Source organism: Heteronotia binoei, chromosome 15 (genome assembly GCF_032191835.1).
Source record: "Heteronotia binoei isolate CCM8104 ecotype False Entrance Well chromosome 15, APGP_CSIRO_Hbin_v1, whole genome shotgun sequence".
Taxonomy (NCBI): domain Eukaryota; kingdom Metazoa; phylum Chordata; class Lepidosauria; order Squamata; family Gekkonidae; genus Heteronotia; species Heteronotia binoei.
The window spans coordinates 66,842,682-66,869,547 of NC_083237.1; the positions used below are offsets into that span (position 1 = coordinate 66,842,682).

A 26,866-nucleotide genomic window follows, 5' to 3' on the forward strand; every position below is an offset into this window, starting at 1 on the left:
AGGTTGACTCAGCCCACCATCCTTCTGAGGTCAGTAAAATTAGTACCCAGCTTGTTGGAGGGAAAGTGTAGATGATTGGGAAAGCAACGGCAAACCGCCCTGTAAAAAGTCTGCCGTGAAAATGTCATGATGTGACATCACCTCAGAGTTGGTAATGAGTGGTGCTTGCACAGGGGACTACCTTTACCTTTTTAAACCTGCCTTCCATGTTTTTAAATTTTTCCAGATTTTTCTGCAAATCTGGCGCATTCCCCCAGTTTTGTTGAAAAATCTCTTTTCTCTCTACATGATCACAACTGGTAGAATTAAGTATCTGCAGATGGGGTCATGTTAACTATTAGATATATCGATGTTTTTAAATTGTGAGCCAACCCAAGTGTTTTGGAAGAGTGAGCTAAAAATATTTTAAATGTTTTAATTACATAAAATGATTTGGAGAGTCAAATAGCGTCAGAATTTTCTAGCCATTAAATTTTGTGCTTTGTTTTGCATGGTTTTGTTTCACTATCCAATCAGATGCTATTAAGCCAAAAACAGAAAAGGAGAAGCTGAAGGAACTGTTTCCAGCCCTCTGTAGACCAGATAATCCCACAGTCAGGGTAGGTGTGTACTTTCTTACTATCTGCTCTCAGTTCTGAGCATGTATTTCTTTATGGCACTTAGATCCCTCTTGCTTCTGTTCCGAGTTGTTTATCTGCGATGGGTGGAGTTCCCCAGAATCTCCTGTCCTACTGGTCAGACCCATCTTTGATTGTCTTCAGCAAGTGTCAGGTGTCTTCCAGCTGCAGGACCAAGGCAAGGCCTCGCAATTGGCTTTTCCGAGGCAGAAGGGGTGGGAGCAGGAAGGCCCAGGCCATTTGCGAAGACCAAAGGAAGCTGGGCAGTCAAGGCCAGCCAGTGGGGAACAAGATGGCAGTGCCATCCAAGAGTGTTAGTTGCAGGGGCAAAGACTGGAACTGGGATGACGGTGTTACGACGTGAAACCCAGCTTAATTTGTGATTAAAAGTGATTCCCAAGTATTTAAAAATTTTTGTTTGCTCAATTGTTGAATTGCCAATAAACCATCTCTGTGGGCGCCAGCAATTTGAAAAGACAACTACTTTAGATTTGGCATAATTGATAGAGAGTGAATTACAATTACAGTAGTCGTAGAAGGCATTATAATACCTTTGCAGGCCCACACTTGTGCAAGAGAGGATGGTAGTATCATCGACATAAAGTAATAAGGGGACCGCTTGGCCTGCTAGTTTAGGCAGATGACCATTAATAGGGTTCAAAAATTGTACCAGGTCAGTTAAAAATAAATTAAAAAGATGCGGGGCCAGCACACAACCTTGTTTAACCCCCTTTAACACTGGGATTTTGCTAGTCAAGTCACCACTAGAAGAAAATTTCACTTGGCAAAAAGTATTAGAATGAAGTTTCCTCAAGAGAAACAGCAGACGAGGGTCCATTCCCAGGTAACCTAGCTTAATCCATAGTTGGGCTCTATCTATTGAATCAAAAGCGCCCTTCAAATCGATGAAGGCAACATATAATTTTTTTGTCCCGGAATGCATATATTTTTCAGCAAGGAAGGCCAGAGTGCAGCAATGGTCCATAGCAGATTTGCCTTTGGAGAAGCCAATTTGTTCAGGACCTATGATGTTGCCTAGGCGCATCCAGTCAGTTAATCGGAGTTCTAAATGTTTGGCATACAATTTGCCCACTGTAGATAATAAACTGGTAACTCCAACCCCCCCTTTTTGTAAATTGGGATAATTATAATTATAGAATCAAGCCAAGAGTCTGGGATGGAGCCATGCAGATCAATGAAAGAGAACAATTTTGCAAGGGGCAAGAGCCACCAATCAGCAAACTTTGTGAATACCTCAGCGGGAAGCCCATCAGGGCCTGGTGCTTTACCCGCTTTTAAATCCTCAATAAATCACTGATTTCCTCTAGAGTTACTGGAGGCCAGACTGGCATATCAGTAACTGTGGGGTTTGCTAAAATAGGAGGGGATAAACATGGAGCAACAAAAATGTCAGAGAAGTAATCAACCCATGTTTGCGCAGAAATATTTGGGTCAGTAACAGTTTTTCTTTGCAAGGGGCAACCAATTAGTTCCAGCAGCAATTAAGGTGTTCAAAGCCAAAACGCTAGCCCAAATTCTCTATGGTATCCTTATATGGATCTCAGCAGTTACCAGGAAAGTGGAGGGCATTCAAGCCTCATTCTTTAGACAAATTCTTGGTATGCCAAAATGTGTGTCCTACTTTGCTCTCTGCTCTGAAGTGGGTCAGTCTTTGGTGGAGACAAAAGCCTGGATTGCAGTGTTTAAATTCTGGCTCAGAATTCACTTTAGAACAGATCCTAACAGCCTTCTTGATTGTATGAAAAGAGACCCATATATTTCATCCCGGACAGCAGTGCTTATGTCCAAACTTAACCAGTTGGGGATAGAGGCTGATTATTTTTTTACTTCTGATGAGTCATACATCTTCAGATGTATTAAACTGAGACTGTGGGAGTTGGAGGAAACGAAACTATGGCCAACAGACCCTTATATTTGCTCCCCAGCTTCCTTAGGTCTTTATGCTTTCTGTGGCAAAATGCCCCATTATCTATCAGACTTAACCATTCCAAGTCATCGCAGGGCATTTATGTTGGCTAGACGAAATGTGTTTCCCTCCAAAGTTTTACAAGGGAGATATCATTGAGTCCCTTTAGGCGACAGACTCTGTTCCCGTGGAGCGAATATTCCCGACTCAATTCAGCATATATTGCTCGATTGTTCCTTGTATCATAATCTCCGTAAAGATTTATTTTGCAAGCTTTCTTTCTCCCCAGATTTGTCTATTCTGCCACCCTGTTATTATTTATCGAACGATACTGAGGGCGGGGGGAGGTTAGCGAGGCTGTGGCAAAATTTTTGGCGGACGTCCTTCGATTTAAATCTGGCCATGTATGGATGCATCTGTAAGCTCGGTTTCGTTTTGATTTTATCTCCAATGTTTAAATTTTTATATTCTGTGTATTTTTATTTGCAACTGTTATGCCATGAAAGGTTTGGTTTGGTAACTGGGGTGAGGCCAGGCATGTGACGCTCAGGAGCATGTCGATCCCAAGACCAGACTTCTTGGCTGTTGCTGGTCTCCAAGACAGGAAAAGTCCTGTGACAAGCAGGGTTCCCTCTAAGCTGAGTTAGCGTGAGCCGGTTCACAGATTTGTAGCCTCCAGCTCACACATTTTGATCTTAGCTTAGGAAGGATGGCCCCAGAGCACAATAATTTATGCAGCAGCTCACAACTGTAATGCCAGTAGCTCACAAAGCAGAATTTTTGCTCACAAGACTCTGCAGCTTAGAGGGAACATTGCCTGTGACCAAAGGGAACTGAGAGAGAGATGCTGAAATAACCCCCCGGTTGTCTACTGAGGGCCTGTTCTTCTTGCTCCCGCAGACGATGCTGGATGAAGATGATGTGAAGGTGGCTGCAGATGCTCTAAAGGAGCTGGAAGCTCTCATGCCAGGAACTGGCAGGCAGGCTCAGCATCGGCACAGTGAACACCAGTAGGTTATTTCAAGCTACCTCCCCTCAAAAATGGAAGAGTGTCCAAACTTCAAAATCCATAGTTTTGAAGACTCTTATTCAGCCTTCGGCACAATATCTTATACCGAAAGGAGCCCCACCCAGCCTTTTCTACATCAGAAAAGAAGAAAAAGCCACAACTGCCCTTAGTTCTTCCCATGTGACCCATGGGAGAGAACTGAGTTTTTCCATAGGGCTAGTATTGCACACAAGAAGCCCAGCGTCCCCTGTGAGAGTCATTCTCTGCCCCCCAAACTCTTGCCAAAGCTTTTTTGTGTGTGTGGGTGGGTGGGGGGGCTCTGTCATTCAGCTGCCGCCACCACCACCATCTTATTTTCTTCAGACTCCTTCATGCTGGGGGAGGGGGGTGGGAGGTCTAAGCCAAGAGAAAAGCAGAGAGTGAGTGAGCAGTAACACCTGTAGGTAGGCTGGAGTGTGATCCTTGATTCTTTTAACAGGAAGAAGCCTTATTTTACTAGTAGCATATAATAGCAGAATACAGACTACAATTAAAACAGTACCTAACCAAAGAAAGTAAAGCAGAAAGATCTGGATTAAGTTTGGGATAGAATATATTTCTGTTTGGGGGAGGGGAGGAGAGACAGGCTCTCTCTCAAGGAAGGTTGGGATTCCTTTGTGAGAGGTCTGCCTGGCCCCCTCCCAGCTCATTGGCTTGTTGCAAAGGGAGGTTGCTGGGGGGGCAGAGACAGACCTCCGTGGGGCTGGGAACGTTACAGTCTTTTCCTTGGACAGGTGGCACATTTGTCCCTCCCTTTCTCCCTGCTCATTAAGGATGACAGCCATTGTTGGCAGCTGTATTGGTCCATGAGGGGGACCCAGGTCCAATAGCAGCTCAGCACTTCCCAGTGGACTGAGAGGTCATCATCAACTTACTTCTCCAACCAGAATGTTTAGGAGAGAAAAGCCTGCTAAAGAGCCGGCCAAGAGGGAACCGCACAATGTCGAGCAGTTCCTGCTTCTCAGTTTGGTTTCTACTTAAGAGCAAGGAACACTGAAGAATTAACTCTGTGAGTCCATGAAGGGTTTGGGAACTGCAGTTCTGTTGCCCCTTCTTTGGCAGGGGTGTACAGAAAAGGAGTGCCATAATGTCGTTTTCCTGGCCTGAAAACTGGAAAGGGGGGAGGGGGAGGAGAGAAAATGAAGATGGGCTCAGTCCTTCAGAAGACATCTCCCTGGAAAGAAAGAAAGAAAAGGCCAACAAACAACTGTTAAAAAAGTGACCTTTTTAACAATGAAAATTAGGCCAGACCCCCCCCCCCCAAGAACCAGAAGAGAAAAGGAAGAACAGCAGCAACAAATCAAACACAGAATCCTTTTAAAACAGTAAAAACCTTGACTTTTAACAATACAGGAACTTTACCAACCCCTCCCCCCAAAAAAACCTTCACCCTAACCCCAAGAAATCCAAGCCACCCAAATCAGGAAAAGTAAAAGGACACTGCACTTTTAAAAGTCCTCTCACTAAAGTATGATATGGGCAAATTGGCAAAACCCCCCCACCCCAGGCCCCCACCCCCAGCAGAACCCCCTAATCCCAAATAAGCTACCCAGTACTCACCCACCCAAATCTGGATAAGTAAAGGGACTCTGAGTCTTAAAAAGTCCTTTTACTAACTAAAATAAAAACAAGAACCCCAAGGCAGGTCAGGCAAAGCTGAACGGATAAAAGGAAATACTTGTGGAATTAACATGTGGAATTCACTGCCACAGGTGGTGGTAGCAGCTACAAGCATAGCCAGCTTTAGATAAAAATATGGAGCAGAGGGCCATCAGTGGCTATTAGCCACAGTGTGTGTATATGTATGTATGTGTGTGTGTATATATATATATATATACACACACACACACATTTTTTGGCCACTGTGTAACACAGAGTGTTGGACTGGATGGGCCATTGGCCTGATCCAACATGGCTTCTCTTATGTTCTTACGGCTGAAAGAGAGCAGCAGTAGCTGAGGCCAAGGGCCAGCGCAGCACAATCTCTCTCTGACACCAACACAGCAGCAATGGAATGGAGTCCAGCCAGGCAGACTCCTTAAAAAGGTTCTCTGGCCCTACACAGAGCAGTTTCAAAAAAATACCACTGCTCTGTGATTGGCCAGAAAACAGTGTTTACTTGGATACCTAAGTAAACAAAAGAACAACAATGTTGCTGATAGCTGGGGGATTAGCCCAGCCATCAGCTACACAACAGCCCTGCAAAGCATGCATTTGCAATGTATTTTGCAAATGCATGCTTTGGATTGGCTGCTGGGGCTCCTCTCCCCCTCCCCCTCCCTCCCTGATCCCAGGGAGGCTATGGGAGAGGTGGGAAAAGGTTTCTAAAGATGGGAAAGGAGGCAAGCAGCTCCCCTGAGGCTGCAGAAGCTCCTTTTCCGTCTTTTCCATGGAGTTCCGTATACTTCCGAATATCGATTCAGAAGTATACGGGGAGCCGTATATGGCTCCTGCATAATGACTGTAAATTTGATTTGGAAGTATACAGCGCTGTATACTTCCAAATCAGGGGTGATTCGGGGGTTTATTCGGTTCGGCCGAACCGAATGCACACCCCTAGTTCTGAATAGACAAAAGACTGCTTAGCCGAGTCAGTTTCTTGACACACTTGAGCAGATTTTGCTTACTTGTTGCCATGTTGCATCCTTGGGTGTAGAAAGGTGGCCACTGTCAGTTGCTTCTCAGGATTTTCAAGCTAAATTCTCCCAGTTGTTCTCAACCTAAACACTGAGTAGGTTTGATCTTGTTGTTGTTAGGACAAAGAAAAGGCAGCGGAGTCGCAGCCGTAGTAGAGACCGGGTTCGAAAGTGCCACAGGAAGTCCTCTCATTCTGAGATACAAGAACGGAATAAGGGTAAATCCAGGCACCACTCCCGAAGCAGAAGTCTGAGCAGAGATCGCAAGGAGCGGGAGAAGCCCACAGAGAAAGGTGGTGAGCGGTGGAGGGATAAACACGTGGACCGACCTCCTCCAGAGGAGCCTTCCATCGGTGACATCTATAACGGCAAAGTCACGAGCATCATGCAGTTCGGTTGTTTTGTCCAACTTGAAGGGCTCAGGTATTCAATGCCGGGTGAACCTCAGCAGAGGTTCACAGGGTTCCACTTGGCTCAGAGGCTGTACCTTTTATTATATGAGCTGTTGTTCAAAAGTTTGAAAGCAGGCTGTTGGGTTCCAGCAAAGCCAGAAAGGTTCAATGCAATTAACAGAATTCCTGTTTAAACCTTCCTTCCCCTTGTGCTTAAACCATGTTTAAGCCTGGGATCCTCTTCAGGTCCTGAAAGTGACCATGTTCCTATCCTTGTGGAGGGAGTCAGCAGACTTCTTGGTCAGCACCAGGCTGGAGTTCCTTTCATCAGATAGTCTAGTTTTTTGCTGAAGGAGAGTTCTCCTTCCCCTACAGTGATCCAGACTCTTTTCTGCCCATTGAGAATAGTTTGGTAGGCTGTGGACAAGCCCAGTGTGCTTACGGAGGTCAGCTTGGAAGTGGGAAATCACAGCTTTGTTCTTTGCAAAAGGAACTGCCTCCAAGCGAACAGAGAGGAGTTCCCCCAAGGGCCTGGCTTCATCTCAGGCAAACAAATAGGAGGGCAGAAAAAAGTTGGAGCCCAGTGACACCTCTAAGACCAACTAAGTTTTATTCAAGGTATAAGCTTTCATGTGCACACAGAAGCCTATACCTTGGATATAGCTTGGTTGGTTTTAAAGGTGCCACTGGACTCCCAACTTTTTTTCTTTCACTTCAGATCAACACGGCAAGCCACCTGAATCTATCTAAATAGAAGGGCAGTTCACAAGCAAGGAAATTCTCCAGTTTGAAGGTTCTGTTTTGTCAAATATTATTTTCCTTAAATTCTGAAGCAGGAAGAATTATTTTAACTCATGTATGGGGTATAAAATCATGTGGCTAATTTCCTAAAGGGACGGGCAACCCAGTCCAGAGAACTGCCGTGTAGCTGCGCTCGAGTGCAGAACTAGTGTCAGCAACCACAGTCAGCTCCCAAAGGGGAGACGTTACGCCACGTTTGGAGGGGGAAGAGCGGCCCGACGAGCGAGAGAGAACCCGTCGCCATGGTGATTCCGCCCAGGTGCACGCCATTGGCCCGCTGCCGAGGTGGGGAGTTGCCCAGAGAACATGCAGCAGATGCCAAGCAGGAGAGACAGCAGAGGGCACAGCTCAGACTTTATTTTTCTGAAACAGAGTGCAGCAGTCTCCCTGGTGCGCGCTGGGCAGTCTCGCCGTGGGCGGGGCTCCATTCAGAGTGGCGGGCAGAAACAGCTGAGGGAGTGAAGGGGGGGAGTGGAGCGAGCAGGGGCGGCGGCTGGAGGAGTAGGCTGCATTTCAGCTGGCCGCTCTCTTAAAGGGACAGTCTCTGACCTACCTCCCCGCATCGGGGCAGCTGCCACACACAAACACACACACAGCGGCAGAGGGCAAACCAAGGGAAAGCGGCAGAGGGCAAACCAAGGGAAAGGGGCAGGTGGCAGCACAGAGTAGCGGGGTCAGCAAATGCTCCCTGCTGGAGCCCACTGCCTGGTTCAAGTGCCAGAGACGCTCGCACACCGAGCGGTCGAGAGCGAGGGGAGGGGGAGGATGGGGAGGCACAGTGGAATTTACCCAACCATGGGCAACAGTCCTCGCATGCAGAGCCTCTGGGAGCCTGGAACCTGCGGAGACCTGTAAACAAGGGCAGGTCAAAGATACTATCAAAGCAACCGCGCAGTGCAAAACCCGTCACCAGTGTGCCTGCCTGTCCCTCGCTCTAAGTCTGTATGGCCGGGAGCTCGCCAGCAGAACTTCCTGCCATGTGAAGCTGACCCTAACAACTGAGTTGTGCAGGCCAGAGCAGACATATTTCTAGGAGAGGGGATTGGGTGCTGGGGAGGGGGCTCGTTAGCCCGAGGCGAGAGGGGATTGGCGAGGCAATCGCACCGGTCCCTACGGGTTTTGCGAGCTTCTAGAGAAGCAGAGGTGACCTTTTGTTTTTGGTTTCAACGAGTGCCTATGGGACACGCCGCTGTTTTTGCTGGCGTAACATTGTGCCTCTCGGGGGGGGGGAATCATGGGCCAAACTGTTCAGGAAGCCACCTAAGCCTGGCCGCGCCCCGAACTTTACCCCCTCCTCCGCCTGAGCGCCGCGCTCCGCCTCAATTCCGCTCACGTTTGGGTGCAGCCCTCAAGCGCCACTGCCCTTGGGCGGAGCGGCGCTCTGGCAGCCCCCCGTGCACATAACTTCCCTCCACTGTGGCAACGCCGGTTGTACGTGGGTGCAAATCCTTCCTGCGCCCACATAGCGGATCGACTGCTCCCAAAAGACTTTCCGCCCCCCCCCCCCCTCTTTGGATTGTGCTCTAAATGAACACTTATTATTTTAGGAGATGCCTTGGCATCATGGCCTACTGCCATGGTGTCAAACTCATTTGTTATGAGGGCCAGATCTGACATAAATGAGACATTGTCAAGCTGGGCCATGTGTGTCATAAAATGTAACGCTAGGTAGCGGAGATAGAAACTCTATAAAGGACAGACAAACACAATTAAAGTTTTTTTAAAAATTAAAAGATGCTTAAAAGATGAGCACTTTTGCAATATTTTGTTTATTTAACAGTCTCTGATAACTGATACCTCTTGCTCTGAATTATTGCATCAAAATCTGGAGACGGTGTCTCTGCTGTAGCAATCTTGAGTATGCTGTTCAGGTGTTGTTCGGGAGGGTGTAAATTGCAAACCTACTTTTGATTCATTGACATTCATTACAGCAATCTTATGGTCAATGCTTTGAGTCTAAGACCCAGGGGAAAACATGAAATGGCTGGGCATTGTGAGCTTTTGTACATAAGTTGCTTCATATGCAGGTCAGCCAATGGAGAAGATTGAAGCTTTGCTGTGTAGCTGTTGTGTGATTGAGCAAGCCGTGATGCAGAAAGAAGCAAGAGAGAGAGAGAAGGAGGCAAATGACTGTGAGGTGCTCACGGGTCTAATAAGAGCCCTCCGGGAGCCTGATCCAGCCCTCAGACTGCATGTTTGAGACCCCTGGCCTATTGGCTGTATTTGGCCAGACAACTGCCAAGTTGTACTGTTCTTGCAACAAAACCAGGCCCATAAGTATCCAGTGTTCAGCTCGGTGATCGCAAGTTGTATAGTTGTGTCCATGGCTGCAGTTTTAGCCCTAAGTGTGGGCGTGCTTGATCTGCAAATCTGCAGGTCCTGATATTAGATATAGAGATTACTACTCCCAGTCATCTTGATCATCTTTTGGATGGTGGGAGTTGCTGCAGTTTAAAACACCCACTTGAGGTACGGCAGATGTTCACTGCCTTTTCTGCCCTCTTTTTCCATGGCTGTTTTAGGAAGCGCTGGGAAGGGCTTGTCCACATCTCAGAGCTGCGCCGTGAGGGGCGTGTGGCCAACGTGGCTGATGTGGTCAGCAAAGGCCAGAGGGTGAAGGTCAAAGTGCTCTCGTTCACTGGCTCCAAAACCAGCCTCAGCATGAAGGTAAGATCCAAGCAATCTCTTCTGTTATGTTTCTCTCGCCCTCTCTCCTCTTGGGGCAAAATGACATGGGTCTCCCAGTTACCAAGAAGAACCTCCTTCCCGCTCTCCTCTTGTTTGATCCTAAAATGCTTTTGCTCAGGCAGATTGGCAACAATACAGCATATATCTCACTAGCATACAATAATATATGAAGATATATGCAGAGGCCTCGGCAGCCCTTACTCTGTAGTTAGTTTAAGTCAAGGGTTATTTGGGGCTCTTCCCTCTAACTCTGTCAAATGGAATTGAGGGACTGAGAGATTTGAAGTGGCTTCACCGTCCTGCTGCACTTCCTACTTGGGCAAGTGCTGCTTGCCGTAGGTGACTGATCCATGTGGAACTTGAGCTAATCTACCGTAGTTTCCTTTTTGCGAAATCCACATTTTATCTGTGGGAGATGCCAGATTTGTGACTGATTTGCTCTAGGATGTGGATCAAGACACGGGGGAAGACTTGAACCCCAACAGACGCCGGAACCTGGTAGGAGAAGCCAATGAGGAGACGGCCATGAGGAACCCAGACCGGCCGACTCATCTGTCCTTGGTCAGTGCCCCTGAGGTGGAAGACGATGCACTGGAACGGAAGCGCCTCACCCGTATTTCAGACCCAGAGAAGTGGGAAATCAAGCAGGTAACTTTTTGTTTTTACTGGTGACTCGTTATTGATAGTCTCTTGCAGGGCTTTTTTTGTAGAAAAAGCCCAGCAGGAACTCATTTGCATATTAGGCCACACACCCCTGATGCTAAGTCAGCCGGAACTGTGTTCCTGTGCATTCCTGTTAAGAAAAAAGCCCTGGTCTCTTGCCAGCCGTGGCTGCGGATGAAAGCCCCTCCTGCTGTTTGGCATCCTGGCTGCCTTCAAGGCCTTGGCTTTGCCCTCAGCAAATGCAGGAGATCCTGCGAGTCTCTCAGCTTGCCAGGTATGAGCTGGCAGGAGACCACAGCCAAACTGCATCTCTTCTAGCAGCTAAGCCTCCCACCAGCCAAGGAGAGGCTTCCTCTGGGATCCTCTTGGGTCGCCCACTTCCCTGCAGATCTGGCAGCTGCTCTGGTGTGACCAGGCTTCAGATGTTCATTTGTTGGGGGGGAAGGGGCACTAAGTTAATGCTTTATGCCTTGATTTCCCCCTCCTCTGCCTTTCTGAAGGCAGTGAATTGCTTAGGGCTTGCACTGCTCAGTTGGGCCCTCCTTCGTTTGGGAAGAGCTGGCAAACATGAGGTTGTTGTGACATCCAGGGTCTGATTTAGGGCCTCCTAAAAAGCAGATTCAGGTGGCGTTTTCCTTGCAGCAGCATTAAGGGTCAGTCACAAAAGTAGAGGTGAGCATGAGGGTCGGGGGCGGGGCGGGGGCTGGGCTGTGGACTGACTTCCTACTGCCTGTCTTCTTGAATTTCCTTTTCCCCTTTCTGTGGGGTAGCAGATGTGTAAAGAATGGTCTAATTGGCACCCAATCTAGGGATCTGAATTGCATTCAACTCTGGGAATGTTTGCTTCATTAGCTGAACACAGCTGCAAACCACTCATTAGGCTCTGAGGGAGATACGACTCTTGCAGCACAAGGAAATACAGGTCTGAGGCCAGATCTCTTGCCGGAACAACACACAGAGAACTTACTTGAGTGAATGGTTTTATTTAAAGCAGGGGTGGGGAACGTCCCTCCCAAGGGCCGTTTACAGCCCTCGAGACCACTTCGTCTGGCCCTCAGGGATTGCTAGGCCGAGCCAAGCCACATGGAGGCCTCCCTGGGACCTGGCTGGCTGGTGAGGATTGTGAGGCACAGCCGCACTGTGCAGTTGCCTCCTTGGGGGCCGGCTGGCCAGCAGGGATCATGGGGCCCAGCCACACAGCGGCCTCCCTGGGGCCTGGATCGCTGTGGGGCCTGGAAAAGTCACTGTCACAGTTCAGGTAAATTTCCCCTTCATTTCTTTATTTCCCTTTCTTTTTATTTCTTCTCTTCATTTCTTTGTTTTCCTTAAATCCCCTTTCTTTATTTTCCTTTATTACTCTTTCTTCCCCCATTTCTTTATTTCCCTTTATTCCTCTTTCTTCTCCCCATTTCTTTATTTTTCTTTATTACCCTTTCTTCCCCCCATTTCTTTATTTCTATTTCTTTCAATTTCTTCTCCACTTTTCTTTATTTCCCTTTATTACCCCATTTCTTTATTTCTCTTTATTCTCCTTTCTTCCCCACTTTCTTTATTTTCCTTTATTACCCAGCTACCAGCATTTCAATTTGCACTTGGTTATCCCAGATGGTGTGACCTAATAGGCTAATGAGTGTGTGACCTAATATGCTAATATTGAGGGGTATGGTCTAAAATGCTAATGGGTTCCTGCTGGGCTTTTTCTACCAAAAAAAGCCCTGGACCTAGGCATTTGCCTAGGGCGGTGGGCCAGGGTGTGTGTGCGCCAAATTAGGCTCGCCCCACATGACTTCAAATAGAAAAACATTTGCATTAATTTTGCCAGCCTAAATCATTCTCCCTTGACGGAGCGCTGTTTTTTAAGCTGATAATTTTGTATGGCCCACGAATGATATTATAAGTATCCAAATGGCCCTTGGCAGAAAAAAGGTTCCCCATCCTTGATTTAAAGTAGAACATAACTTTGTTAGGCAAGAACAGTTGCTAATTAATTTTACCAATACAGAAAAAATGCAAGCAACGGAAACCAAATCTCCTAACCTAGCTAAATACACAAGACTACATTTTCTCTTAAGATTAAGATGAATCAGGTTTGGTAGAATTGTCTGTACAAGCTGGAAGTCCTGCACACAAATATGCTCACCAAAGACAAGCTCTTCTCTGGAGCTTGACGAGACCTTCACCAGATACTTTTTATAGAGAAGGAGTCAGAAGCATAATTTTTCTAATTTTAACACACGATGATCCTCTAAGTAAAACAATTGGTCCCCATGGGGATTATGAAGACAAATAATAATTAGTACTTACATATAATTAGTACATAATAGTTAGTACAGTAAAAAGCAATAAATCTACTGTTTCTCCAGCTACCTTAAGGAATTGTCAGATTGAGAGGTCAGGTGTGTACCTTTCCTGACCAGCCGCTGAACCTTACGGGGGTTATAAAGCTACACAGGAATGCATGCATTAAAATGAATACCTATGATTAGAATACATGACACTGGGACAGTATACTGAGTTGGGTGGAGATTCCTCCCTCCCCCGTCTGTATGTCCTTGGCCCAGGGGCCTAAAAGAGAGGCTAAGTGCCTACGTTGGAATTAGGAAGGAATTCCCCCCCAAATCAACATTGGCCACTTTGAAGTTTTTTGATCTTCCCCAACAACAAGTGGCCCAAGCTGGAGATATTTTCTCGACTGGATCCTGTTCTCTCTTCGTGGCCCACTCTGACTGGAATTGCATTAGGTTGGTCAAAAAATGCAAGAGCCTCACTGACCAGCTGTCTTCTCATTTCCCATGGCTGAGGCTTCTGAGAAGCCCGTTGCCTCTAGGCATGGTGGTGTCTAAAGGTCTCACAGCTGATTGCCAGGGGTACACCTGTTCTCCAGGAAAGGGTCCACTGCCCTTTTGTAAAGCCATCCGACCAGCTGCAGAGCTGAGTGGCGGATGGAGGATCCCGTTTGCTACTGCTTTGCTGGCCGTGAGGCCCCTCCCAGTTCCTTGGTTCTGTACGGTGCTCGTTGAGCCTCTGGTGTGCAAAGAGGGTGCTGGTCAAGACATTCTTTGTTTATTTGCTTTTATAATCTGCTGGTCTCACTAATAATAGTTACCAAAATTGGTTATTATTTATTGTATGGCAGAATTACACACAGGCACCCAAATCGGTATACACACACGTTAGAGCCATAATGTGCAAAGGCTTGCATGGAACAAACACATATTTGGGGTCAGTAGCCTGCGCATTACCAAGACCCAGATTCAGATCAACACTTGGGAAAACGAGGAGGGTTTTATTTTACCAACAAGGAAAAGAGACCAAATTAATTAGTATGGTAAGGCGCAACAGTCGTGGCAATTAAATGTAATACACTCTCTCTTGGTTTGACTTCGCGAACAAAGATTTAAGAAGGGTGCAGTAGTCCACGTCTGCTGCAGGCTCGCTGGTGGCTGACAAGACCAATGCGGGACAGGCAGATCCGGCCACAGTGGCTGCAGGGAAAAGTCTGATTTGGGGTTGGTGCTGTAGCAGTGCGATTCTTCCTCAATCTCCTATTTAGTGTAATACACTAAATAAAACCCAAAAGCCTTTCCCAAGGAATAACTACCTACTTATAGGGGAAATATATCTATGAAAAGATAAAAAGGCATACGAGCCCAATTGATAGAGGAGCTGCATTCCTTTTCTCCTTTTGATGTAAGTTTAATTCAGACTGCTGTCATTTCTAGGGGGGTTCCCACTGTAAAGGAATGAGGGGGTCTTGTGGGCATTAGAATCAAAGACAGATTACAAAATATTATAAAAATGCAGTCAAACAGAATAAGGCAACCAATGAACAAAGCAATGCAACTAGGATTACAGAATAAGGCAACGGTGGAAACAATCTGAGCAAAGAAATAAACAATATAGAAAATAGTTTACAAGACAGTACAATACTTACAATAATCATTGCAGTGGACTAATCCATTACAAAGGTGCCCTCATGGACTGTTCATTCTACTACAGAAAGCCAATTTGGTGAAGTGGTTAAGTGCGCGGAATCTAGGAGAGCCGGGTTTGATTCCCCACTCCTCCACTTGCACTTGCTGAGATGGCTTGGGTCAGCCATAGCGTTCATTCATTCACATAGCTTTCACAGAAGCTGTCCTTGAAAGGGCAGCTGCTGTAAAGGCACTCTCAGCCCCACCTACGTCACAGGGTGTTTGTTGTGGGGGAGGGGAAGGTAGAGAAGATTGTGACTGCTCTGAGATTCAGAGTATAGGGTGGGATATAAATCCAAAATCTTCTTCTATAAATCCAAATCTTCTTCTACTGCAGTTTTAACCCCTTTTTCAAAATGCCCTCTGTTGTATATGTGGTCCCACTATATTATACCTTCGCAACTGAAGTCTGTTCAAAATGAGGCACCCACACTTGTGGACGAGTATTAGCTCGGGGCTTCCATTTTTCCTTTCCAGATGATTGCTGCCAATGTGCTCTCCAAGGAGGAGTTCCCTGACTTTGACGAGGAAACAGGGATCCTGCCAAAGGTTGATGACGAGGAAGGTAAGAGATGTTTGGGTTCTGTGATGTTTCAGACTTCTTGCACTACAGTGCTGCTTGGTCAGGAGTTTGTTACTGACAACACACTCACAGCTGAGGCCCTTCTGAGAAGCTGCCCAACAAGTCCGGTCATTGAAGAGCCCCACTCTTTCCTGCACTGCCTAAAACAAACAGCTGCAGCGGGCTAATGAAGGGGGACTTTCTCACACGTGGTACTTCTGTCTTTTTTCTTCCAGCTGTTCTGAGATGAGAACTGGGAATCATAGAATCATGGAAGGGACCTCCAGGGTCATCTAGTTCAACCTGCTGCACAATGCAGGAACTAGACAAATACCGTCCCCTTCTTGTCCTCCTTCTCATGGTCTGCCTAATTCACAGAATCAGCATTGCTGTCAGATAGCCATCTAGCCTTTGTTTAAAAACCTCCAAGGGGAGAGCCCACCACCTCCCAAGGAGGAAGCCTGTTCCACTGAGGAACTGCTTTAACTGTGGGAAAAATTCTTCCTAATGTTTAGTCAAAAATAATTTTATTTAATTTGAACACACTGGTTCTGGACTGACCTGGGGCATCAGGAAACAACTCTACGCCATCTTCTATATGACACCCCTTCCAAGTACTGGAAGATGGTGATCATATCACCTCTCGGTTATCCCCTCCCAATTTAGCATCATCTGCAAATCTAATAAGCATTCCCTCTGTTCCTTCATCCATTTTATAAATATGTTGAACAAAAAAAGCCCCAGAATAGATGCTAGAGGCACTCCATTTGTCCCTCCTCTCCAAGAGGATGAGGAAACATTCACAAGCACACTTCAGGTATGATCTGTCAACCAATTACAGATCCACCTAACGGTAACAGCATCCAAACCACATTTTACCAACTTGCTAACAAGAATAGTATGAGGAATCTTATCAAAAGCCTTACTGAAATCAAAATAGCTTATGTCTACAGCATTCCCCTGATCCAGCAAGGCACTTACTTTCTCAGGAAAGGAGACCAGGTTAATCTGACATGACTTGTTCTTGAGAAACCCATGCTGGCTCTTAGTAATCACAGCCATCTTTGCTAAATGCTCAAGGACTGACTGTTTGATTATTTGTTCTAAAACTTTTCCAGGTATTGACGTCAAGCTTGATGGGTTGATAGTTACCCAAATCCTTCTTTTTCCCCTTGATGCGGACATTTGCCTGCCTCCAGTCTTCCGGCACCTCTGCTGTTCTCCAAGAATGCTCAAAAATAATGGCCAGAGACTCAGAAATTATGTCTGCAAGTTCTTTTAGTAGCCTTGGATATAGTTAATCTGACCCTGAGGATTTAGTTTCAAGAACTAGGTGTTTGTGTACTACTCCTATGCTGATCCTAGGCTGCAACTCCCTTCCCTCATCACGGGTTCTGTTTTTGCCATGTTGAGCACCTTTTCCCTCCCAAGCGAAGACTGAGGGAAAGTAGGAATTGAGCAATTCTTCCCTTTTGCCATCGCCTGTTACAATTTCACTTTCCTATCCCTGCAATGGGCCTACCACTCCTTGCTCTTTTTCTTACTTTGAACATAAGAAAGGGACTCTTCTTTGCTGTTTTTGGCACCTTTTGCTAGCCTAAGTTCCTTCAGTATTTCTGGCCACGAGATGCCACTCAGCATAAATTTTAAGTTTGTCAGAATTTGCTTTCCTGAAGTCCAACTTATACATCTGACTGTGTACAGCTTTCCCCTTTACCGAGACTGTAAATTCCAAAATTATATGGTTACTACTGCCCAGGGTGCCCACTACTTTCACCTTGCCAACCAGTTCTTCCCTGTTGTTGAGAATCAAGTCCAAGATAGCAGATCCCCTTGTTTCTCTTTCCACTTTCTAGAAAAGGAAGCTGTCAGCGAGACAAGTGAGGAATTTATTTGACATTTTGTTTTTAGCAGAGTTGAACTTCCAACAGATATCCGAGTAACTGAAGTCTCCCATGACCACCGTGTCCCTTCTCTTTGAGAACTTTGTAATCTGTTCTAGGAGTCCTTAACCTTAACCGAGTCCTCTGCCTGGCCTGGTGGTCTACAGCGAACCCCCACCATAATATCACCATTGTTTCTTACTCCTTTTACCCAGAGACTCTCAACTGAACTTCTGTGCTCAGATTCATGTATTTCCTCGCACATATATACCTCCTTCACATATAATGTGACTCCACCCTTATTTGTCTGTCCATTTTAAATAAGTTGTCTCCCTCGGTCTTAATATTCGGATGGTATAGAAAGGTGGGTAGAAGGGGGAGGCTTGGCAGAAGGGCAAGGGCGGTGGGCCAGCTTTGCCTAGAGGCTGCTCGAGGCCAACTCCTGGTGTGCTCGGTGTAGGAAGAGGTTTGTGGAAGGAGCTCTGACTAAATTATGACATGTCTGTAACTGAGCTTGGTTCCCTTTTCTAGATGAGGACCTCGAAATTGAACTTGTAGAGGAGGAGCCACCATTCTTACGAGGGCACACGAAGCAGAGCATGGACATGAGCCCCATCAAGATTGTGAAGGTGAGGATGTCTTGGTCACACGGGAGCCTTGGTCATCAGATGCACTGTGGGGGAGCAGCAAATGTGTGGTGTGCCCTTTAAAAGTAAGTGGCAGGATTGTGTTCACTGAGGACAGGGAAGATGGGCAGATGCTTTTGGCACCCCATGAAGGAAACACTGGCCCCTCTTTCTCTGGGGAAGAGTACCATGGATCTGTATTTCCTATCAGTGTATGTGTATTTTAGGGGTCAGTTAATTTGTAATTTATACTCTGCTTTTGCATACTAGAGCTTGTTATGTGCTCAGGTAACCCTGGTGGCCCTCTTCTTCCCTGTAAATGAACAAGATCCAACTTTGCCAGCTGAATGCTTTTTGCCCTCCTCATGAATGGAGACGCATGAGATTTCAAGAGCTGTGTTTTAGATCATTATGGGTGGAGAAAGGATGCTCATGCAGCAAAGTTTCAGAGTCTGGAACAAAAGCAATCTGTGGCTAGAGAAGAGGTGTACCTTTTTTTCTTCTGCAGAACCCTGACGGCTCCCTTTCTCAAGCAGCCATGATGCAAAGTGCCCTTGCCAAGGAGAGGCGAGAACTGAAGCAAGCGCAGCGGGAAGCAGAGATGGACTCCATCCCTATGGGACTCAACAAACACTGGGTGGACCCCCTCCCAGATGGTACAAGAAGTCTCTTCAAACATTGGTTTTTCTCAGAGTTTGTGTGGAGCACAATCTGACAATCTCCTTTATCTTCCTCCCCCACAAAAGACACCTTGTGAGGTGGGTGGGGCTGAGAGGGCTCTCGCAGAAGCTGCCCTTTCAAGGACAACTGTGCGAGAGCTATGTTGGGAAGGTACTAACTGGATAGTAGGAAAAACGTCTTTACAGTAAGAGTCAACAGTGGAATCAGCTGCCGAGGGAGGGGTCAGCTCCCCCTCCCTGGTGGTCTTTAAGCAGTGGCTGGATGAGCACTGGTCAGGAATGCTCTAGGCTGATCCTGCATTGAGCAGGGGGTTGGACTCGACGGCCTCTGGCCCTTTCCATCTCTGGGATTCTCTGATTCTGCTTTACTTTAAATCAGAGTATGAAATGCAGACAGTTTGATAAATATATTCAGTCTTAATCCAGTATATCAGAGTTTGGATTTTGATCTGGAGTCCCTTCTGTTCTGCTTATTGTACCCTGAGAAGCCAGTGACAGAATTGCCAATGCAGGACCAAGCCGTGTGTGTGTGTTTGAGTTGGAGCAAGGCAGAATCTTCTGTCCTGATGTGATCTACTGTCCAGTTTGGTGCCAGTTGAGCTGAAGGTCACTAGCTTAGATGGGGTTGAAAAGAGAGTCGTTGCTTAATCTCAGTAGCTGTTACAAATGGGCTTCCTTACTTGGAGTGAGTATACTTTCCGTTAGCAGCTGCATGTCTCTTGCTACTGATGAACTTCCACTATTTGTTGTCCTATGTGGGAGGCTGAGGGCTGGATCTGACATTCTTTAGGGTCTGATCTGGCAAAGTAAAGTCATTTGAAAACTCTTATCTGTTGTCCTCCTTGCACTTGATGTGCTCATATTGGAGCCTGTGGAACTGTGTTCTTTCCTACAATGAAATCTGTTTCTATCTCATCCCCCCTGTTTTCTTTCATATCGTCAAGTGGATTGAATTACAGCGATGCTTCTGAGGCTGATTCTCTCTCTCTCTCTCTCTTTCCCAGTGGACGGGAGGCAAATTGCTGCCAATATGCGGGGCATCGGAATGATGCCAAACGACATCCCGGAATGGAAGAAACATGCTTTTGGAGGGAACAAAGCCTCTTATGGCAAAAAAACCCAGCTGTCAATCATTGAGCAGCGGGAAAGCCTCCCGATTTTCCGGCTGAAGGATCAGCTCATCCAGGTGAGGACAAAAAAAAGAGAAAAGATCAGCCTCTCGCAGCTGGACCAAGCAGCCATCTCGCCCAGCATCCCGTCCCGCTAGTTACGGTGGCCTGTTTGGCACAGCAGACATCGCTAGTCGATCAAAATCCAGAAGGGGTGTATCTCTTCTGATTTCCACCTTTGGAGCCAGTTATCCATGACACAATGAAAACAGTTGGGGGGCATTGCAGCAAAATGCTGGCAACTTGATTTAAAAAACCCTAAAATCCAGTTTTGCAGACAAAACCCCCCATGACCGTTTGATTTGCTAGGTCATTTTCCTCTTTGACGTAGTAGTAGTAGTTGGAAAGCTTTTGGGTGGAATAACTGCTCAACCGGAAGGTGAATTGTATCCTTTTTTGCATCGGCCTGTTTTCTGTTTCCAGGCAGTCCACGATAACCAGATACTGATAGTCATTGGAGAGACTGGCTCCGGGAAGACGACTCAGATCACCCAGTACCTGGCGGAAGCTGGCTACACCTCCCGTGGGAAAATTGGGTGCACCCAGCCACGTCGAGTGGCTGCCATGTCTGTGGCCAAGAGGGTTTCCGAGGAGTTTGGTTGTTGCTTGGGACAGGAGGTAAGCGATGGCTCTGGAGCAAGGGAAATCGGCCTTTTCAGTAGAGGGAAGGATAGCAGGAAACTTCACCCAGGATGGTAGCCGTGCTTCCCGCTTTTCCCCAACAAAAGGAGTGGAAAACTTCGTGAAGGATGTGGACTGTGCTGCTGACCTGAGACCGGTTGGGGCTCATCTCAAAGAATTCACTCTACAAACTTCCATCCTTTCTTATGTAGCCATAGATTTCTCGTGGTCTCAGGTTAATCTGCGCCCCACTCATTTACAGTTCTTGGAACAAGCTGCCCTTTTCGTCAGCAACTGCGTGTTGAGAAATGGTAAAAATCTGTTCTGTTGCTTCAGACCAACATGGCAACCCACCTGAATTTCTCTATGCCATTTCTCTATACCATTTTCTTAAAGTCTTTTCATAGAATCATAGAGTTGGGACTTCCGGGGTCATCTAGTCCAACCCCCTGCACAATGCAGAGAATTCATAAATACCACCCCCAGTGACACCCAGTGGCCAAACTGCCCAGGAAAAATTGCTTTCCGACCCCCAAAGTGGTGATGGGTGTTTCCCTGAGCATGTAAGAAAGACCACGAGATTTAAGCACTGATGCAGCCCTTCCTGCTTTCCCTCTTTTGAACTGCCTAAGTTGACAGAATCAGCGTTGCTGCCGGATGACCGTCTGTTCTGTTTAAAAGCCTCCAAAGAAGGAGAGCTCCCTTTCAGGACTGCCTTCCCAGCCTTAGTGGCAGCAGTCTTCTGTCGACAGCAGAGAGATCCAGCTTTTTATTTATGCCCCTCTACCATTGTCTGTACTCCACTGCATGGAATCCACACTGCCTGATTTGTCTCTCTCAGGACACAGATTGTTGTGATGTGGGTAGGCTGGGAGGCCTGTTGGGAAAATCACTTGTCCCAGGTGGGAAGTGGGCTTGGTAGAAGTTGTAGATTTGGTGTACAGGCCAGGTGGTCCCTATCATTACAGTGAATTTGAATCTGTATGCTAGTTACATTGGTTGGTTCAAAGTGAAGGCGGTAGGTGTAGAAGCAATTCTCTGTCCAATTCTGCTTTTATTTCCTCCCTCTTCCCCACTGGCAGGTCGGCTACACCATCCGGTTTGAGGACTGCACAAGCCCTGAGACGGTGATCAAGTACATGACGGATGGGATGTTGCTGCGGGAGTGCCTCATTGACCCAGACCTCACACAATATGCAATCATCATGTTGGATGAAGCCCACGAGCGTACCATACACACTGATGTGCTCTTTGGTCTCCTGAAAAAGGTCACCACTCTTTCGACACCTCCTGTTCCACGAGTAGTAGTTGGCATGATAGATGGGCAGAGGGCAAAAAAGTGTCCAGTGCTTGATTACAGATACCCAAGGCTGTGCTCTGCTACTAGAACTCCTGTTTAGTTTATCCTTTCCCCTCTTTCTCTTCCCTGATGTTTCTTGTTTGCTTTTGTCTTTACTGTGGTGTACGGAGGTTTTGCAATTCTTTTAACCTTGGCTGGATTTGTGAGCCTGCTAGCAGCGGCAGCTTCTTTCCCTTCTCCCTCCTCTCCTACTAGTCGCGAGGGGCGGGGGGGGGGGGTGCATAGATGCTGGCCTTCTTCTTCTCACTTCTTATTAATCTTCTAACATTTTATTTTACTTATTCCAACTTTTATACATCAAACTTTAACTTTTAAAATTTATTTATAAAGTTGGAGTCTATTGGCACCTTTAAGACCAACAAAGTTTTATTCAAAATGTAAGGTGCTAAAAGCACACTTCATCAGACAACAGTATGGAGTGGAATTAGCAGTCCTACGTATTTAGAGAGTGGGCAGTGAGTTAGTATGCCAAACAGTGAAAATGTTTTGAACGGATTAAAAGAATAACAAGTTCAGGTCTCATTGGGGGGTGGGCAGCAAAGGCAGTAAACATGTCAGGACTGGAGATTGATGTCTATGTCATTAGGTTTCTTAATTGTGAAGAGTAATAAATTTAGAGTCTGTTGTAATGTTCCGTTGGTCTCTTCTAAAGCATGGGTTAAAATAACAACTTTTTTCTGTAGAACGAAGTTGGAGTCCACTCTGTTTAAATGCTAATGCAAAAATAGATTAGAATACAGTGGATGTATGGGTTAAACAACATCCTTTTCTAAGAGTAGTTCTGTTAGGGAGATTTCTACTGTGATATATTGCATAATATCACAGACATTATTCTGGTAAACTGTTTCAAAAGAGGAAAACTTATTTATTTTTATTATTTCATTTTTCTGTTGTCTGTTTATCACCAGGGGAAGAGGAACAATACAAGGCTATACTTCACCCTTGGGACATTCTTGCTTTATATACATTTTATACTTCCATTTTATATTTTATTTTTTACATCCATTTTATTGTACCTTATTTTTACTATTTTACCAATCTAGCCCAATCACATTCAGCTGTACGTTTTTGTTTCCTCCCCCAATCTCTCCCTTTATCTTCGCTTCCGTGTCTCTGCTCCTGAATGGGTGTTATACTTCAAGAAAATATTCTCCTCTGTTAATACCACACCATATGACTTGACCCCTGTTGACCTCCCCTCCTGGCCTGCTATCATCATATTTATCCTCAAAGACATTAACTCTACCCCTCTCAGTGGATGACACAGTCCTTACGTCCAACACTCAGGTTGGGCTCAGAAGACTCCTAAGCCATTTTTCAGAATACTATAAACATGCAGAACTTAAGATCATTTATTCAAAATCAAAGGTTATGGTCTTTTATGGAGGCAAGGAAATTACCTCCTCAGTCTGGAGAATTGCTGGCGCTCAATTTGAACAGGTCTCCAGATTTTCATACCTGGGTTTGGTTTTTGAACCTCATCTTAACTGCAATTACATTTTAAATTTGTAATAAATAAACTCTCTGTGTCAGAGACTGAAAGCTTCTTCTCTAAGGGAGGCAAATATCCCAGGGGGTCTATGTGTGTTTAATATGAAATTCATTCCACAATAAATAAATGAGAATCTAGATTACCCTCTTTGCCTTTTTCTGCGTCATATTGCAGGAACCCCCCGATGTATAGGTGGGATAGCTGTAAGATTAGAGTCGGACCAGGGCTCTGTCAGAGCAAAAGCACATAAGCCAAAGGTCATTTTCTCCACCAAGAAGAATAGTCTGCTTTATAAGCTAAATCAAGATCAATTATGTTCTCACTAGATGCAAGAAATGGACAAGAAGCTATTCTTAGCCTAGCAAAGAATATTGAGACTTGGAAAAAGTGAATCTCTACTAACTTATCAAGAAACGCATAAAAGATTACTTCAGCTCAGTTATATGAGCTTGGAGCATATGCTCCGCCCAGTTGTCGTTGGTGTTTTGTTTGTTTTTTGCATCCTTCCACCTCCAACCATCCCAGTCTACATTAAATACCTAACAGCTGTGGCTTCTGACCCTTTTTGCATGTGTATCTTTCCGCGTTTACGTGCCTTGAGATGTCCTCTCCCTCTTTCTCTGCTGCAGACTGTTCAAAAGAGACAGGACATGAAGCTGATTGTGACATCAGCCACTCTGGATGCAGTGAAGTTCTCTCAGTATTTCTACGAGGCACCCATCTTCACCATTCCAGGTAGGACGTACCCAGTAGAGATTCTCTACACGAAGGAGCCAGAGACAGATTACCTGGATGCCAGCCTGATCACAGTCATGCAGATTCACTTGACAGAGCCCCCAGGTGAGGTGCTCCTTCCCGACCCCTAACCATTTGCCAGATTATTGTTCTTATCTTGCAGAGGAATGTTTTTGACCCTACCTGAACACTGTTTACATTTTGTTTGCAATGCTTGAACACCCATCTGCTACACCTGCCATTCTCCAGCCAGTGGGGGAAGGTATCCTTGTATGGGTTGACCCTCCTCCTTATTCCATGGGCAAGGCATGTGTAGTTTCTTGCAAAGGATTCAACTTATCCTGAGGAGGTCCTTGCCCTGCCTGCTCCAGGGCTGGTTGAGCCTCCAGCTCTCTTGCCTCATTCGGGGAGACTGAGCGTTCCCTGGCAGCTCTTGCAGTGGAGCTGCTGTGACAGAACAGAGCAACAGCCTCATCCTTTGTGCCTCCAATTCAAACCTTCATGAGGACAATAACCGCTTCTTCTTCCCTCCCTCTCCCCTGCAGAGGGCAGAAGCTCTCTAAGTTTGTCAGAGCCACCCACACTTTCTTCCTCTGCTTCTGAAGATGGGGAGGCTCCCAAAAATCTCACTGCCTAGAGGATATCCCTTCCCCACCTCTGGCCTTGACCACAGGAAGTGAGCTTCAGCACACCAAAGGAGGAGGATTTGGGAGGTGCATTTGCATTTGGAGGGGGGCTCTCCCCTCCCCCCCCACCCAAGGCTTCCCTCTCAACACCTTCAGGGTATTTACAGTCTGCAGGCCGACTGGTTCAGTCTGCAGAAGCTGTATCCAAGGGAGGAAGCCCTGGATCACCCGGTCTTCATAGAATCATAGAGTTGGAAGGGACCGCCAGGGTCATCTAGTCCAACCCCCTGCACAATGAAGGAACTTCACAAATTTCTTGCCCTCCTTCTTATCATCTGCCTCATTCACAGAACCAGCATTGCTGTCAGATGGCCATCTAGCCTCTGTTTAAAAACCTCCAAGGAAGGAGAGCCCACCACCTCCCAAGGAGGAAGCCTGTTCCACTGAAGAACCACTCTAAACTCACAAATCCCTCCCCCTAAATTCACAGGATCCTCATTGCTGTCAGATGGCCATCTAGCCTCTGTTTAAAAGCCTCCAAGGAAGGAGAGCCCACCACCTCCCGAGGAAGCCTGTTCCACTGAGGAACCGCTCTAAACTCACAAACCCCTCCCCATAAATTCACAGAATCCTCATTGCTGTCAGATGGCCATCCAGCCTCTGTTTAAAAGCCTCCAAGGAAGGAGAGCCCACCACCTCCCGAGGAAGCCTGTTCCACTGAGGAACCGCTCTAAACTCACAAACCCCTCCCCATAAATTCACAGAATCCTCATTGCTGTCAGATGGCCATCCAGCCTCTGTTTCAAAACCTTCAAGGAAGGAGAGCCCACCACCTCCCGAGGAAGCCTGTTCCACTGAGGAACCACTCTAAACTCACAAATCCCTCCCCATAAATTCACAGAATCCTCATTGCTGTCAGATGGCCATCTAGCCTCTGTTTAAAAACCTCCAAGGAAGGAGAGCCCACCACCTCCCGAGGAAGCCTGTTCCACTGAGGAACCACTCTAAACTCACAAATCCCTCCCCATAAATTCACAGAATCCTCATTGCTGTCAGATGGCCATCTAGCCTCTGTTTAAAAACCTCCAAGGAAGGAGAACCCACCACCTCCCGAGGAAGCCTGTTCCACTGAGGAACCGCTCTAAACTCACAAATCCCTCCCCATAAATTCACAGAATCCTCATTGCTGTCAGATGGCCATCTAGCCTCTGTTTAAAAACCTCCAAGGAGGGAGAGCCCACCACCTCCCGAGGAAGCCTGTTCCACTGAGGAACCGCTCTAACGGTCAGGAAGTTCTTCCTAATGTTGAGCCAGAAACTCTTTTGATTTAATTTCAGCCCATTGGTTCTGGTCCTACCTTCTGGGGCCACAGAAAACAATTCCACGCCATCCTCTATATGACAGCCCTTCAAGTACTTGAAGATGGTGATCATATCACCTCTCAGCCGCCTCCTCTCCAGGCTAAACATGCTCAGCTCCTTCAACCTTTCTTCATAGGACTTGGTCTCCAGACCCCTCACTATCTTCATCACCTTCTTCTGTACATGTTCCAGCTTGTCTATATACTTCTTAAAATGTGGTGCCCAAAACTGAACACAGTAGTCCAGGTGATGTCTAACCAGGCTCATAACCAGAGCAGAGTAAAGCAATACCATCACTTCATGTTATCTGGAAGCTATGCTTCTGCTGATACAGCCCAAAATTGAATTTGCCTTTTTAGCCACCACATCACACTTTTGACTCATGTTCAGCATATGGTCTTCTGAGCAGTGACTAGGAGAATTGGCATCTCCAGTCAACAACAGAGTACCAAGGTTCCTGTCCAGATTTCTGTCAGAAGGGGCAGAGGGGAGCACTCTCAAACAAAGGGGGTCTCCTCTATGCCTTTCCTCCAGCCTTGTTCATAGCCAGAACTCTCAGCAGATGTCATCTTTATCTCATCCCACTGGTCTAGGAGACCCTGGATCTTCTTCTGACCTGGTAGTGATGGCCCAACATCCACCCTGGGTCATTCCAGTGGCCCACAACGTTCTTCCGCAGGGCTCCTCATCTATCCCAACCCAGCTTGGCTCTGCCTCTCCACGTGCAAATGTGAAGGAGAACATTAGAGCATCATGGCTACACAGGAAGTCAGAGTGATTCTGGTATCTAGGAGACTGGAAGAATATATGAGGCCCCTTGGAGAGCTTTTCACAGGTGCTGTCACAGAAAAAAAACCCAAGGCTACTGCTGTTGGAGTTCTTGAGTTTCTTCGCTTCCTCCAAGATGGGCTAGAGCACAACCTCTGACCCAACACTCTTTGGCACCAGGTGGCTGCTCTCTCATTGGCTTTCCACTTCATTGCTAGACAGCTTCTCTCTAGTGAC

At 46.5% G+C, this 26,866-nt stretch overlaps 1 protein-coding gene across 1 annotated transcript in view; it reads left to right on the top strand.

Moving 5' to 3' along the window:
- DHX8 (DEAH-box helicase 8) overlaps window positions 1–26,866 on the top strand; it is a 48,852-nt gene that overhangs the window by 7,838 nt on the left and 14,148 nt on the right. The window contains exons 4-15 of the mRNA XM_060255814.1: window positions 517–599; window positions 3,445–3,554; window positions 6,349–6,651; window positions 9,944–10,088; window positions 10,554–10,757; window positions 15,224–15,311; window positions 17,723–17,820; window positions 18,326–18,473; window positions 19,502–19,683; window positions 20,090–20,284; window positions 21,370–21,555; window positions 23,769–23,979. Of these exons, the coding sequence (XP_060111797.1) occupies window positions 517–599; window positions 3,445–3,554; window positions 6,349–6,651; window positions 9,944–10,088; window positions 10,554–10,757; window positions 15,224–15,311; window positions 17,723–17,820; window positions 18,326–18,473; window positions 19,502–19,683; window positions 20,090–20,284; window positions 21,370–21,555; window positions 23,769–23,979 (1,953 nt within the window). The remainder of the gene's footprint in view (window positions 1–516; window positions 600–3,444; window positions 3,555–6,348; window positions 6,652–9,943; window positions 10,089–10,553; window positions 10,758–15,223; window positions 15,312–17,722; window positions 17,821–18,325; window positions 18,474–19,501; window positions 19,684–20,089; window positions 20,285–21,369; window positions 21,556–23,768; window positions 23,980–26,866) is intronic.